General features: G+C 39.0%; 1 protein-coding gene across 6 annotated transcripts in view; it reads right to left on the bottom strand.

Annotated features, from left to right (window-relative positions):
• LOC145435012 (uncharacterized) overlaps nucleotides 1–15,475 on the bottom strand; it is a 544,696-nt gene that overhangs the window by 46,132 nt on the left and 483,089 nt on the right. For all 6 annotated transcript variants that reach the window (XM_080312269.1, XM_080312265.1, XM_080312266.1 and 3 more), the window contains 13 exons: nucleotides 14,145–14,296; nucleotides 13,762–13,960; nucleotides 12,047–12,150; nucleotides 8,816–8,987; nucleotides 8,050–8,132; nucleotides 7,108–7,213; nucleotides 5,740–5,856; nucleotides 4,934–5,043; nucleotides 3,802–3,889; nucleotides 3,367–3,486; nucleotides 2,721–2,885; nucleotides 2,007–2,186; nucleotides 140–291 (listed from right to left, as the gene is read on the bottom strand). In XM_080312269.1, coding sequence (XP_080168395.1) covers nucleotides 140–291; nucleotides 2,007–2,186; nucleotides 2,721–2,885; nucleotides 3,367–3,486; nucleotides 3,802–3,889; nucleotides 4,934–5,043; nucleotides 5,740–5,856; nucleotides 7,108–7,213; nucleotides 8,050–8,132; nucleotides 8,816–8,987; nucleotides 12,047–12,150; nucleotides 13,762–13,960; nucleotides 14,145–14,296 — 1,748 coding nt within the window. The remainder of the gene's footprint in view (nucleotides 1–139; nucleotides 292–2,006; nucleotides 2,187–2,720; nucleotides 2,886–3,366; nucleotides 3,487–3,801; nucleotides 3,890–4,933; nucleotides 5,044–5,739; nucleotides 5,857–7,107; nucleotides 7,214–8,049; nucleotides 8,133–8,815; nucleotides 8,988–12,046; nucleotides 12,151–13,761; nucleotides 13,961–14,144; nucleotides 14,297–15,475) is intronic.

The following is a 15,475-nucleotide window of genomic DNA, read 5'->3' as shown; positions in this document are numbered from 1 at the left end:
CTTCTACAAGGACCTATACCGGGACACAAAGTGGCCGGAAACCCATACCCTGAACGCCAACAAAGGTTCATATTGTAATCAACTCAAAAGACTAGCTGTCCCCACATAGGCAATCAATCCGCCATCGATAGTCACATACCAAACATAATTCATCTGTTTCATTCAACTGTTCCGCGGAAGCCTCCTCCAAAAGGTCCGGCAACGATTTCGGTCTGAAAGTCACGTTTCTCATGGTGGACCAGCTTTGGCCGACGCCGTAGGTAAAAAGCGTTTCACTTTCCTCAACCAGCCCTAAAACAAATAGAAAATGAAATCAGTTAGCCGTGTAAAGGTTACACCCATATTTGCATTTATTCTGACAAGGAGTTTATGCGGAAGACGAAGTCAGTTTAAAATCTCATTTCATTTGTCTTTCATATATGTACCTACATTTTTCATTGATTATAACAAGGATTTCATATCGAAGATGAAATGAGTTTGATATAAAAAGTGGAATTTGTTTCATTTGGTATGCATCATGACAGAGATGCTTGGCCGCTGCGGCCACCTATTTGAGGATGCCAAGGTAAAGATATACTTGCAGTCCGAAATTAATCAATGGCTATTGGAATAGCGAATGTTTATGGTTAAAATCGAGTAATTCAAGGTTCAGAACTTTGGATACAATAACTTCATACTGTTAATTTATTCACTAAAAGCTATACATTAGCGCTGATTCACTAAAGTTATTTTTGACTAAGTGTAACGTTATTACAACATTACTTTCTTTGTGGTTGAAAAAAGGTGCATACTTTCAAAGTCAGATGTACTGTTTTGGTGTCATAGTAAGTGGTAGGCCTACTCAATACTCGACACGGAATCGATTAAGTCTGCTACTCTATCTTTCCCATTCCTAACCATAGCATATAGTTTCTTCTACTATCTTCCAGTACTTACTAAGTAGTATATTTAAAAGTCTGAAAGCTTTTAATTTATCGTAGATTTGAACTTCTCGTTAACCAGGGGTTATCAAACTGTGAGAACGCAGTTCAAACGCAAAGATCGAACTTTATATCGCTGTCGGCCAATGTTATGACGGAAATATGTCGTACACACCCTATGTCCTAAAGAAATAGAATATACTATCCCGATTTTGACATAAATCTCCTGACTGAACATATTCCGTTGAACGCGGAATCTAAACCACCTTGGCGTGTACGACACATTTCCTTCATAACATCGGACGACAGCGATATAAAGTTTGATCTCTGCGTGACTGCTGGAGCGTGAAGTTGCTATCGAAATTTAAATAAATTGCAGCTTCATTACGGTGGCGGAAAGGAAAGGACGTAGTTAATTTTGCCCTTGATGTTTTTACGGCATATACACCGACTCATGATACACATACACACGATCTGCGCATATGCATACCATGAGTGCATGATGTGCATATGCCGCTGGACAAGGAAGTGCAGATATAGCCTTTACGGCTTTCTAAGTCATGCACCACCCCTCCATGCTATCCCAGTAATGCATGAGCGCCAAGCAGGGAAGCCATGGATACCAGTGTTACTAATCAGGTCTTTGGTCTGACCCGGCCGGGAATCGAACCCACGACCTACCGATCAAGAAGCCGGACGCTTAACCATTACGCTATCTTGTCGGTCTGGCGTTCTGAAGAAAACGGCTGCAGCCAAAATTTTCATTTCGTTTTGCCCTTCAATTGGGACCACATCATTTTTAGAGTGCAGTCCCCCTTTAAGAGACATTTCCAATATATATGTTACTGTCTTACTGATACTTCTGTTTACATTCGTCAGTCACTAATGTTAACGATTTTTCTTTTTTTTTTAAATAAAAAATATCATTATCTCAAAAAATAGAGTCAATTCCAAGAAACGAATGTCATTTTCAGACTCAGATGCCCCAAAATACCCAGAAACCATTAAAATATCTTTGGCACTCAAAAACGTTTATTTTTTGGTGGCCAGTGTTATCATTCAGTACACTTATAAACAGAATCTCACATGACTGGCCAAAGTCGAAGACCTTTTCTTCTAGGATGGTCTCATTGGTGAAATATTTGTTCATTCTTGTTTCCCTTGTATTTGCCGGGCTCGGATACAGATCGAATCGAAGAGCGTCCAGGTCTAACACTGTTCCGTTTCTCATTTCAAAATCGTTTGCGCTATCGCCGTCGTACAGTCCTGAAAGATAACGAGAGATTTACGGAATAATATTACACTCCCACGGTAACACTTCATAAGCCATTATGTAATGTTCATTGCTATTTAGTACACCACACAAGTACTATCTGTATTAGAATTAGTTAATCAATAGTGGCACCATACAACTACCACATTCCTGCATTGTGACTGAACAAAATTAAAGAGCAGCCAAACCTCGAGTCTACTATTAAGCATTGTTTGGTAGCTTTATGTTTTGAAAATTGATTCAGAGGTCAGGTCAAACTAACCCTACTTCCAACACAAACCCAAAAATTAATCCTCCCTTCAATCCAAACTTAACCTAAGCCGACCAAAATTCATAATTTCAGCCCACATGCTGAAGTCTCGCGTGCTGAAATATAGCATACTCTTGTGTCACATTCACAAATATCCACAGACCCAAACGCAGTAGTTCTTTTGAATAAAAAAAAACAGTAAATCAAACGATCTCTCGACTTTATAGCCACATAAGCTGTAAACCAGCTAACATGACCAGTAGCAATGATGCCTTACCGTACAGCCCTTTCAGATCTCCGAAAGTATCAGGTTGCGACGAAATGATCACCGTGAGAAGTTTCGGAGTGGGCGTGATCGTAATCGTGTATGAATTCTTCGTCGAGACTTGCACAGAACTGTTGGCCAGTTCGATTTGCAAGTCGCCAAGATCTATTCCGGTACCTATGAAATCCGGACACGACAAATATGAGGGAGCCATTGAATCAACGTAAATATCAAACAACGACAGAAAGGGCTCATTCCTTCAGTCATATAGTCCATTTCTTTTCATTTTTATGAATGTATAACACCTCAAAATTAAAACACAATGAAAAGATAAGCAGGTGTTGACTTGGAAACCAAACTGCCGTCTTGAACTGTACATTAGATTGAAATAGCTGTATAAATTTGGATAGTGCAACATTCATCCACTACATACTAGACTCCTAGAGTATGGTCAACAAATACTCTGAACTTGGATCAGTGAACAGTAAATTTGCCATAAGTGTGCTTCGCGTGTATCGGTCAGCCGCTCGAAAGCTACTACATGTAACACTGCAGTAACACAAACTAAATCGAAGGTGTTATTTCAGATTCTTCAACATTACAAACAAAAAATTGGGCGAAACAAAAGTTAAATCATCACACATAAAACCCTTCTTACCGTTAGTCAGCAACTCGATGGATTCATCGTCGAGCCGTTGCCGACCAAGAGTAATTGTCATGTTTAGCAAGTCCGACGTGCCGTTGATTCCGCCCAAATAGAATCCCAAAGATTCGACACCTGAATGAATGTTACAGTTACAGACACACGAAAAGCACCTGTGCGGTTGAGGATAACCCTGCTGACGGTATATGTCAGTCAGGTAATACGGCAAACATTGAATCGTGAACAACACAATGTCCTGAGTTATGCCATTGGTAAACATTTGTTGGATAATTCTGTTTGTGCTGCTGAAGAAGTTTAACCGCCTTCAAGTCGCATGTGCTAGTCTTCAGGCGTTTTCATAATATTTATGCAGTTTTTTTTTTCAAAAATCAAAAAAATATTCGCGGCACACCTATTTGGGAATCACTGATGCGAGGAGAAAATACAAACCTGTGTCGTTTCCGCCAACCGCGAACGCCGTAAGGACGCTGCCTTCTATGAGAGTGCCGTTGACGTCTGTGCTTTGCGATAATCGGCCCTAGAATAGAAACACAACTGTGGGCACAACACATCACAAATATGGGCGGGCTAAATGCTTCGAAAGATTCGATACCACATGGAACATCAAGCTTCGACTCAAGCATTATTATTATTATTACGTATTACAATGTCATAACAGTCAAGTGTGAATACCAGGGTGACTCTTTGGACATTTTTTATATTAAGAAGAGCATGATGAAAAATTGTGATGTAGTTATAGACAACATTGTAAGAATAGAGCAACACGGTGTGTCACCAGCAGTGTACGCACAGCTTCAGTGTCGCCAGCCAACAACTGCTGCTGTTGAACGTCCTTTCTCTATTCTTAGAAATCCACTTAGTAAGGACACAAACTTTCTACCCGTGAATGTAGGAAAGTATCTTTCTTTCCACTACAACAGATTTTAATTTTTTCAAGCGAATTGCGTGATGTAACTACTGGAATTCTTCATACGTCCAGATTTCGTTGAAAAAAGTTTGTTTCATGCAAAAATTTGTCAGTTTTCAAGTCAAAAAACTTTTTTTAGGACAAACTACTAGGGCAGCTCCAACCAGAAATGGAGATAAGCGGTGCATTTCTAACATCATGTTGGGAAACACCTAATCTACATAGACCTACATGAGGTGAAAATTTTGTTAAAATAAAGTTTTTTAAGCTCAAAAAATGTCAAAATTCTGATTTTTAAGGTCACAGTCTTCCCTTTTGAAGTAAAAAAAATGCCATAGCGATTACGTATCTTCTTTGCAGCCGCAAGGACAATGACACCTGTTACACACGGAGGTGGTAAACGTAGTCTGTGCCGTATATTTCTATTTCAATCTCTTGTCTTCTGTTATGCTGCCCCTTGTAGATTAGGTCTATGAGTGACATACTTTTTGGGGTTCATCGAAGACTTTAGTTACGTATGAAAGTGCAAGATATACACTGTTCATTCAGGCATATGTCGCTTTTCAAGGCATAGTGTTGCGCCAGCGTTCAAGGCATGCCAGCGGTGGGTTAGGCCAGTTGGTAAAATCAAAGCAAACAAAAGTACATCTTTACCTGCATCATGGTGTTATTTCCCATTCCCAAAATGTATTCGCCCAGTCCAGAGAACAGATAATCGTTGCCGTCCAGCGTTGAAAGTAACGGCTCACCTCTCGATTGACAGACTGCAATAACAATGGTACAGTTATGCATAGTATGGAAGGATCGCCTACTTGTTAGTGCAAACTTTATTTCATTAGGCCAGCCTTTTTCTGAATTATGGCACGCCACGAAACTCGAAATATGGAAACAAGTGCGTCTTTTTCACATGACAGTGACAAGTAAACAGACCGAACAGTATTTTAGGCAGAATAACTTACTTATAACATTTCAGATTTCCAAAAGTAAAAAGCAGTTTTGTGATATCTCGGCATTACTTTTATCAGAGAAATTATCGTAAGAACCACATGAAATTGTCCCTCTATCACATTAACTGAATATATTGTTGAATATTGTGCCTAATTGTTGGAATTCTGTGTAGGTTGCAAAGATTGATCCGGCAATTTGGAAGTAGCCATCAACGGTCAATTGTCAAAAGCATGACAACCCTCGACCAAACCTACTTTTTCGAAACTCTTCATTTTCTACTCCCACTCAAAGCATTTTTGTCGTGTCTACTTGTAATTGAGTTGAATTTACAGAATTACTTCTACAGCAATCCAGCTACTTCAACGACCTCTAAATATACCTCGTTAGGAAATCGAAATTTGCATTTACTAATTCCGATGCCGCGATGTCATGATACAGTTGTAAATCGATATTTGGATATACTCGAATCAAAATTTGTATTAAATTGATCGGAAGATCTGTGTTACACTCACATCTCCCTCGGAAACGATATCCCGCAGACGTCACTGCCGGCCGCTTATTCCTGTACAGCGAGCAAGTCTCTTCGTTCAAATCATCGCAGCACCAACTTCTCGGCCTGACGTCGTTCTCTGTGAAAATATACTCAGATTACTTACCGTAGCGAGCAGACAACAACTCAAAACAAGCAAAGTACATTCTTAGACGTCCCAGTTTTTTACATGACTCGCGCTGGAAAAAGTAGTTTTATTCTACAATTTTAACGAGATTTTGATCAGGTTATCTTTTTGATATTGAAGCCTATTAATCAAAAATTAGCCTTGGCTACAAACAGCTATAAAATAGCATGATATAAACATATAGAGGTCTAGTTATCAATAATGATACTTGCGTATACGTAGTCATAATGGTGTGCGATTTTGCTCATAACCAAAGCAAGATTGTTCAATTCGAGGCGTTCAGAATTAAACTAGAGGGTACGTTTACTTAAAATTTAGATTGTAAGATTTTATACTTTTGATTCCCAGTATCGAAAGAAGTCAAATTTTGGATCAGATTCACTGGCATTTTAGGTAAAATAAGAGAGTCACTGGAAATTGTACATGTTGTGGTTACTTCCTTATAGAGTCCACTACATAAACCTAGTGCGAATAACTATGTGGTTTTCACTGTTACAGAGATAACATCTTTCGAACATGAAATTGTTGCGCTGTCTTCAAACACTATGCAAAACAAATTTGACTCAATACCAAACCGTAGAAGTGGAGCTATTCAAGTTTTTCGATGATAATTCTGGGATGATCCAGCGATCAAGGATAATCCCAGAATTAACGAAGAAAAACTGAAATAACTCCACTTCTACGGCTTGGAATTGAGTCAAATTTGTTTTGCATTGTTTTTGAAGACAGCGCAACAATTTCACGGGGTTGAAATAAAATTTGAAAAAAAATTTTTATTTGCATTTGTACGAAACCCGCGAATATTGGTTGGAATGAATTGAAATTTGGCATGCTGCGTCGTTTTTTAAGGCATCCTCGCGGTTTAATCACGTAGCCAGCAAGATTCAGGAAAAACGGTTATTTTTGAACAGCCCTACTGATGCAGGCATCATGGAATGATGTAGTTGAAATCCAAGGAATTGTAGTCAGGGATGTTAAGATTATTGGAAAATACGGGTACTGAACAAAATCGTTCACACCGTATATAACCTAGTAAGGTTTGTTTGCGAACGCAAACCTCTGAATTAGCAGCTATAGTACACCAAACACCAACACTTCCCTAGCTTCAAAGTAGTTCGAGGTAGACACACTCTATTGGATAGTATAGTCAGGGTTAGCATACCGTGCAATGAAACCATCAATCTCAACAGAAATCGGAATTACCCAGATATCGTTGAGCTTGAGAATGATCGCTGCCGTAAACCGGACTCTGCACGACTTGCCCGGCGACTAATAAGTTATCAGGCGAGTAGTCGGCTTCGATCAGTCTCTGAAAATATCAATACAAGTCCGCTCACCGCGATTGTTCTGTACATTAAAAAATGGGACGGTGATATGCGAATTATTATCGAATGTACACAATTGCTGTTTCGGTGATAGTTCATAGAAATATTGCAGTTGATTTGCCTTTTTTTGTGCAGTTTGAAGTGACGAACATGATATCAACTATCTTCCGCATGGAGAGACGGTGGTATGTGTGGCAGAGAGATAGGTATGAATCCAGATCCGCAGAAGAAATGAAGATTTTGCAAGGTTTTCAGCGAAAATTGAGTTCTTGGGTAGGTTATCACATGACTACTGTTTGATTACAAGGTGGAGCTCCAGACATTTTCATATATCAACCAGATTCGAAAACAAATTTCAATACGAAATTAGCATTCAGAACAAGATTCGGAAATACAGCATCCACTTCTGGCTGTGATTAGGGCGCAAATTCCAGGTAATCAACCTAAAGGCAATCAAATTACCTGCATTTTATCACGCAAATCTGGCGTTCATGTTCGGGGGCGGTCAACAGCAGTCAAAGCGACAAAAACTTATCAAAAAACTGCTCAGTACTTTTTATAATCAAAAATGGTAGTTTCGCCTGAATAACTGTTGAAGCAAATGTGGGAGTAGACTAAATAGATAACCACTGGAGCAAGTACTGTAAGTACGCAAGATCAATCGTGACTTGAGAAAAAAGTAAAAGCCCTCTGTTACTGGCATCCAGTGCCAGTCTTATAATATAATTAATTGATCGCTACACAGCTACAACTCAAGTTGGGAATTCTTCATCATTACATTGTCTTGGCCAAGAGATGGAATATTATATGATGAACCTACCCTTTTTCGACGATTGTTGTAACAGCAGATACGGTTAGATCCGTCGTTTGCGGCGTTACGCGATCTTTGCAGACAGTAGGATGCTGGCAAAAGGACAAATTGCTTCGATTCGAAACGTCACAAGAGTAGTATAATGCTTACATACTTAATTGAGCTTATTGGTGACACGTTATTTAGAAGCGACAGCTATGCAAATATAGGTGAAAAAATTTTGGACACAAAAAGGAGGTTTCACGTTATCGTCTTTCACTTGCATGTAGGCTGGTTTATTGCTTCACGTTACATCTCCAAATATTTGATATGAATAATGCTTCAAAACATCTTGCATACGATACCTGACTTGATAACATCAGTGCATACAATTTGTAAAATATGAGTTCAAAAAACTTGTTAAAAAGATCGATTGGTTTTCAAGTCATTTGAATTTTAAAATCTCAATTGAGGATCACGGACATGACTCTCAAAGGTATACCAATTCATCAAAGGAAAAAAAGTTGAATAAAATGTAATCCCGTTTCAAATGTTCCTGTTGCAAAATGCATTTTTGATACGGTTTACCAAACACCAAATACCGCAAATTATCATACCATGATAAAATCTCAACGGCTGCTCAGTGTTCAGGCAAGAGCTGTCCGAAAACATAACAACAAACTTTGAAAGAAAATCCATGACTGTAGGATGAGCATTCAAACATTTTTGATTCACTTGTAACGAAATGACCAATCCCTAAAATTCCAAAGAATCTATATAACCAAGGCATGCTCACGTGCGAATTCACGAAGTTCGTCGATGGCGTTGAACCCTGACAAGGGGTGATAGTAACGGAATGATAAGTAAAAACGCCCCCAGAAAAACCGGAAGGTTATGATCCACACCGGCGTGGATGGCAGGTATCTGTAGCCCGAACGCCACGCGTTTCGGAAGGTCGGCGGACATATCTGAAAGGTGACACACACGGATTACACGTCCGTTCTTACTCAGAAACGGCCCCTTTTCTTTAGCTTGTACAAAATACTCAATTTTCAAGGGGCGCGACTAGAACTAAAAACCATTAAAAATCCAAAACTAACTGCCCGGTAACTAAAACACATCCGTATTCAATTCCGAGGCAAATCATTAATTTATATTTTATCGGAATCGGATCGATTAACATGGGATGGGTTTCGACCTTAAGGGGAATAGCAAGTCAAAAACCTAACTCTCAGATGGCTGCCCCCGCCACCATGAAATTTTCACAGTCGCTAGATGTCGCTATGCTATACACAAAAAACACAAAAAGTTTTGTTCTACCCGGCAGATCGTGGATTTGAAGTAGAAAAAATGCACCGACACGGGGAATGCAAAATCTCAATATTGTGAAGGCCTTTTTTCAATCTAACGCCTTCTTTAGGAAGTAATAGGACAGTGCTGTGTTATGCGAAAATTTGAAGGAATATGTGCAACCCCATTAGGAGAAATCCCATTTTTAAATTTCGAAAATTTCGAATTTCAGGTCATTTTTTCAAAAAGTTTTCTGTGAAGCTCTGTAATGCAGAGCAAGGCAGACCAAGGCCAAACGTCTCTTAGCATAACACGGGTCTCGATGTTAGCTTCTCAAAAAACCCTCAGTGAATGCTATACGACATATATGTCATACAAAGTTTTGATTTACCCGGAAGCTGTTCAACAAAATCTTACAATGGAGAAAAACGTTAACAAACATTTTACCAGTAATAAAAGATACTAAACCAGTGCCGACGAAATTCAAAAATATGAAGTTTTTTAGTTATGTTTTGGGTAAGATAAGGTCATGAGGTAAGAGTATAGGTACTATGTTCATATTTAAAGCCGAGAAAAAAAAAATGAAAATTTTGATATTTGTTTTTAATTTTTACTGGCTAGTCCCCTTAAAACCCACCCCCTAGCTATGCCACTGTTAGTAGTGATGCGATGACTCTGAGCTGACGGTGGTTGCAAGAACTTCACACCATCAGAACACCGGTGTCACGCTTCACGCAAGACGACGGCACGCGTTTACTAGTCGGTTTGGAAACTAGTTTTGTGTTAAACCCGCAACTGGAACTAGAACTAGAGCTACTCGCTTTTCGAAATTCACACCTAGAACTAGAACTACACTAGAACTAGAACTATTCAAAGAGACAGCTAAGGTAATTGAACCTCACTAACCAGATTGGTAGTTTGCACAGGTCTGCCACTAGGCATCGTTGCTACTCAAGTAGAAGTGGCTAGGTAAGCGGATACTTCTGTAATTGCTGGGTGCGTCTTCGCTACTAACGCAAAGTGACCCATGAAACTAAAAGTAGGTGCAATTTGAATAATATATGCATACTGTAATATAACCAAATATTTCAGGCTGACACTCATCAGGGGTAATCTTGTACATTGAGATTGTTCAAAAATAACTTTTTTCCACGGATCCTGGGGACTCGCTGATTGAATTTTAGGTTGCTCAAAAAACGCTGCACGCCCAATTTGGCTCAATTCCATCCTGTAGCCTAAACGCCGACGCAGTGTCAATTGAAATTTTTGAATTTACCATAAGAGATAAGGAAAATTTCAAATCATTCTGTCAACCCCATGAATTTGCTGAACTGCTGAACAAATTTCACGCAATTCCAACCATTCGAAGCAAAGTTATTGCAGCTGAAGGTTTTGGATTTGCAAACTTAGCACAGTCAGTGGGAATGAAAAATCCCAGAATTAGGAATGAAAAAGTCAGATAACTCCGCTTCTACGGGTTGGAATTGCGTAAAATTTCTTTTTGCATTGTTTTTGTAGACAGCTAAACAATTTCATGGAGTTGACAGAAAAATTTTAAAGTTTTATTTCAGTTTTTTATGATAAATTCAAAAATTTTAACTGGCTCTGCGTCGACGTATGCTAGTTGGAATTGAGCCAAATTTGGTGTGCCGCGTTTTTTGAGCAACCTAAAAATTTAATCGGCAAACCTCCGGGATCCGAAAAGTTATTCTTGACCCTATATGTAGTGGAGAATTAAACATGACTTTGCGTATCAACGCTTGGATCATCAAATATGACGTCACGCATATGAAAATTCGAGTTATTGATGCGAAAAGATGGCATAAGTCGACGTACTGTTTTGCGAGATTCAACTGCAACTATATTGTACGTTGATAACTCTTACTTGAGTATTGCTTTCAGAACCACATTCATTGCAGCAAAGAATTTATTACCTTGAAGACTTATCGTGTGCCCGTTATCAATGAATGTGGATTTGATTGCAATACTCAAGTTCAGTACCGCCAGCCTTCTATTCAAATAACTTTTTTACTCAAATCGCAATGGCTACTTGATAAAATTGTTAGGTTACCTAATTTAAGCCTACACACCAAATTGGGTTCAATTCCAACCAGTAGTCGCATTGCTACAGGAGAAGAAAGTTTCTATTTATTATATAAAAATAAATAGCAAAAAATTTGAAAGTTTTCTGTTCACCCCATGAAAGTGTTAGGTTGTGTATAGAAACGATGTTCACCAAATTTGGTTTGATTCCAACCAGTGGAAGCGGAGTTATGGCCGTCGAAAAACTTGGATTATGAATAAAATAGTATTTACTGTGACCAATTCTTTAATTATTTATTATAGTGGTGCCCACCGTAAATGCTATTTTATTCAAATCCAAATTTTTCGACGGCAATAACTCCGCTTCCACTTGTTGGAATTGAACCAAATTTGGTGAACATCGTTTCTATACACAACCTAACACTTTCATGGGGTGAACAGAAAATTTTCAAAGTTTTGCTATTTATTTTTTTATAATAAATAGAAACTTTCTTCTCCTGTAGCAATGCGGCTACTGGTTGGAATCGAACCAAATTTGGTGTGTAGGCTTAAATTAGGTAACCTAACAATTTTATCAACTCTCGCTACTTGCTTGAAATCATCAAACTGTCGTGCACAACTCTACTGACCACCTCTGGAGCCCATGGACCATAGACTAGGTAGCCTGGATGGATAGCCTATTTCAAACACTTACGTTACTGCTTTCCGGTTCAGATGCCTCTGCGTTCCATGCGAGACACTGCGCGTTCCAAACCCTCGATGCTGCGCCAATCTTAAACACCCATCGGCCGTTCTTACCTGCACACATTCACAATGTAAAAGCAATGTGCCAGGAGCAAAATATTTTTAACGAGTATTATGTTTCAAATAGCGCTGAACAGTGAACAATATTGCGTCTTAGAGTGTCAAGAAGAAGGCTATTATCAGTGTCCAGACATTCTCATGACTCATTCATTGCTTTCGTCATAACATTCAGCAACACTACGCCCATACCCCCAGCGGATACTCGCGTACAATACCCCCTCTTCAAAATCCCATTACCATTGTATAATATATATATCTATTGCATTAAATCCTAACATTTTCGCCTGATACTAGTCAGGTTAATCATCAGCGACTAACAGAGAATTCTTGAGTATTTGGTACTGTATATCAACAACCCTATCGCTAATTATGATTGTATGAATTAAGTACACAGCCAATTATGATTGTTACTATACAAATTTCTTTGGAATTCTTTACTAGATACTCAGGATTGCCCTGACTAGTGCCAATCAAAAATATTCGGGTTTATTTCAACATGAACCAATGCTGTTCAATTGTATACTCAAGTTCTGTACATACTTCCTTTTAAAATGCGATCATTTCGATTAGACTTTAGACAACTTTAATTGTATGTTAGCTCAATGCTTAGATTCGCGGGCAACGCGTTATGAGAATACGCCTTCTTCACTGAAGAATTCGCTCTCTCGTCTGTACAACGAGATAATCCCTTTCTAACAGCTGACGATAATAGCGAATGTAACAGGTCGCATCGAAAGTTCGCTGCCCACCGTAAACGTTATGATTCGGTGTAGTATATATCCAAATTTTGCCTGTAGCCAGCACTCCGGCTCCTAGCTCCAGCTAGGTCCGGCTCCGACTTCGACTCCAAAAAAGAGTTTTATTTGAATCCCAACGCTGGCAGGCGTTGGGAAAGTTGTTGAATATATAAACTTAGCCTTAGCCGAGATGCGGCCGTAGTTAACTGCTTGGCATCTTGAAAAAGTACGAGACAGCAATGATTCCCACCTAATGAAACAGCACTATTAATTCCTGGTGTCTAAGCGTAAAATTGGTATGACTTGGCTCTTGACGAAGTCTGGTTGTGTCTAATCTTTCTTCCTCAAGTTCTGTTGAGATACCTTTTGTCAAGTAAACCGTGTGTTTATAAAAGTTTTAATTGTTATTTTGGAAGTAAGAAACAATAACCTGATATCTGTTAATATCAGAGACATTTCCACTTCAGGCAATATTTTGTATCTTACCCAATTATAATGTACCAGTCAGCTTTTAGGAGAAGTAGTAGTGTAGTGTGACAGTGTTATGTTGTACAGCCGAACCTTCCGATTATCTCATAATAATTTTAAAAAACTTGTGCATAAATGCACCTTTTTACTGCAACACCAAAAGAAAAATTCACAGCCCCATTTTGATTAGCCATTTCGCCAAAGAAGCATTACAAAACCAGGTAGAGAGCCGCAATTTGCGTCAAGATTTCAAAAACATCTTCTTTGGTGCATAACTAGACATTGGTGACTACTATGCAGCCACATTAGGAATAGCATTTGCGAGCTTTTGAATAATGTATGCCTTTGGTAGCTCTGTTTCTCAACGAGCCTATTGAATGTGCGCAAGTCTGCAGCTTACCAACATTGGAACTCAAGTCTGGTCTCTCGCGAGGCCGCATGGAGGTTTCAGTGTAAGCCGTCTCTGTGTCAGTCCAACCCATCAGCGGCGGGCTGTCTTTCCTCTGGTAATGACGCGCGTCCATGTAACCGACTCGGAAGTTGAACACAGAGTAGGTTACGTTTCCGTCTGTGGCTAGAATCATTTGGAAGTTGTCCGACTGTAAAAGAGAATGCTTCTCAGTCACCGAGACAACCACATTATCGCTCGTGGAACTGCATAGCTATAGAAATCATAAATAACTGAAACAGAATTGAATAGTACATTTAAAGAAAATGACTCGAATCAAGTCGAGTCAACAAAAAATTGCGACTCGGGTCAGTACAACACTGTCAAAAACCCGCCTTGTCGAAATTATCACTGCCTCGAGCAACTCGGGCCTGTCGGTTTGTCCAAGTGACCACCAACGCTCCGATAGCATTGAAATCACTTTGCACGCTGTTATTGGAGTTCTTTACAATGTCCGTAATTGTCATCAGCTTCGTTCTCCCACCGTCTGCAAGACAATAGCAGATAATATTAATTTGATATGAATGAATTTGATACTTTCACTAAATTGTGCCATACTGTCTATTTGGTCCGCCACTGCACAAATATTACCGTACATTATGTTCAACACATGAACGTTTGTCCTTGCTACTATTTACTACTATCTGCTTTCACACGGAATTTATCTTCTTTACTAACGGTACAAGCCTGTACTAGCTTAGAATTAATATAATAGATACAGTTATTCCCAAATTAAATTAAAATTAGAATTACAGCTATGCCGTTTTTCTGAATTAGATTAGACCTAAAATTACTGGATTTGATTTCAGGTCTAACCTAATTTACAGAGCTTTTTGAAGGTGCAGAACTTCAATATACAATTCAACAGTATATTCATATTGAAATGAACCTGAATATTTTCGGCTGACACTCGTCAGGGGTAATCGTCAGCAACTAGTAGAGAATTGAAAAAGAAAGTTGTATATCAACAATCGTATCACAAAATATGACGTCGCCAGCATGAAATTTCGAACACGAGAACGTTCAATGTACAATTTTACAGTGTTGGGATCAAGTCACTACCTTCGAGTCGCGAGTCATTTTGATTCATTGCACATTTTGACTCGAGTCAAGTCAAGTCTGTTGATTTTCGAAGGCTACCCGAGTCAAGCCAAGTCACTCGATTTTTGAAGGTGACTCGTCGAGTCAAGTCAAGTCACGAGTCAAGTCACAATTCAAGTCAAGTTGCCTATTTGAAGTATTAGGAATGATTACGTCATTGCATTTTACTAGCTGTCTGATATCCAGATTGAGTGGCCATTGATTCTGAACCAATGAACGAATATAGAGTTAAATATACATGCAAAAAGGCGCTGTATCGCTCCGATATACGTACAGCACAGCCGCAGTTTATAGTTACCAGCGAAAATAGAGAATAGAGAAAAGAATTGATAACATGCAATACATTGCCCATTTACAAATTGATATGATACAATTCGAGCCTGCGCCGGTGGTTGAGGACTATAGAAACGATATTCGAATTCAATTTCAATCAAGCAACATGTTTGGCTAAAGTAAGAACAGAGAACAGAAATAGACCTTTTGCTATTAAATTACTTTATCATACTAGTTTACGACAACGTAACCGGTAAGTTTCGTTCACTTCGTTTGCGGTCAATTTATTCGT

This window comes from Botryllus schlosseri, chromosome 3, assembly GCF_051294905.1.
Source record: "Botryllus schlosseri isolate E-star chromosome 3, Bs_hap1, whole genome shotgun sequence".
Lineage (NCBI taxonomy): Eukaryota > Metazoa > Chordata > Ascidiacea > Stolidobranchia > Styelidae > Botryllus > Botryllus schlosseri.
The sequence above is the reverse complement of the archived record's forward strand: the minus strand, read 5'-3'. Positions and strand labels throughout refer to the sequence as shown.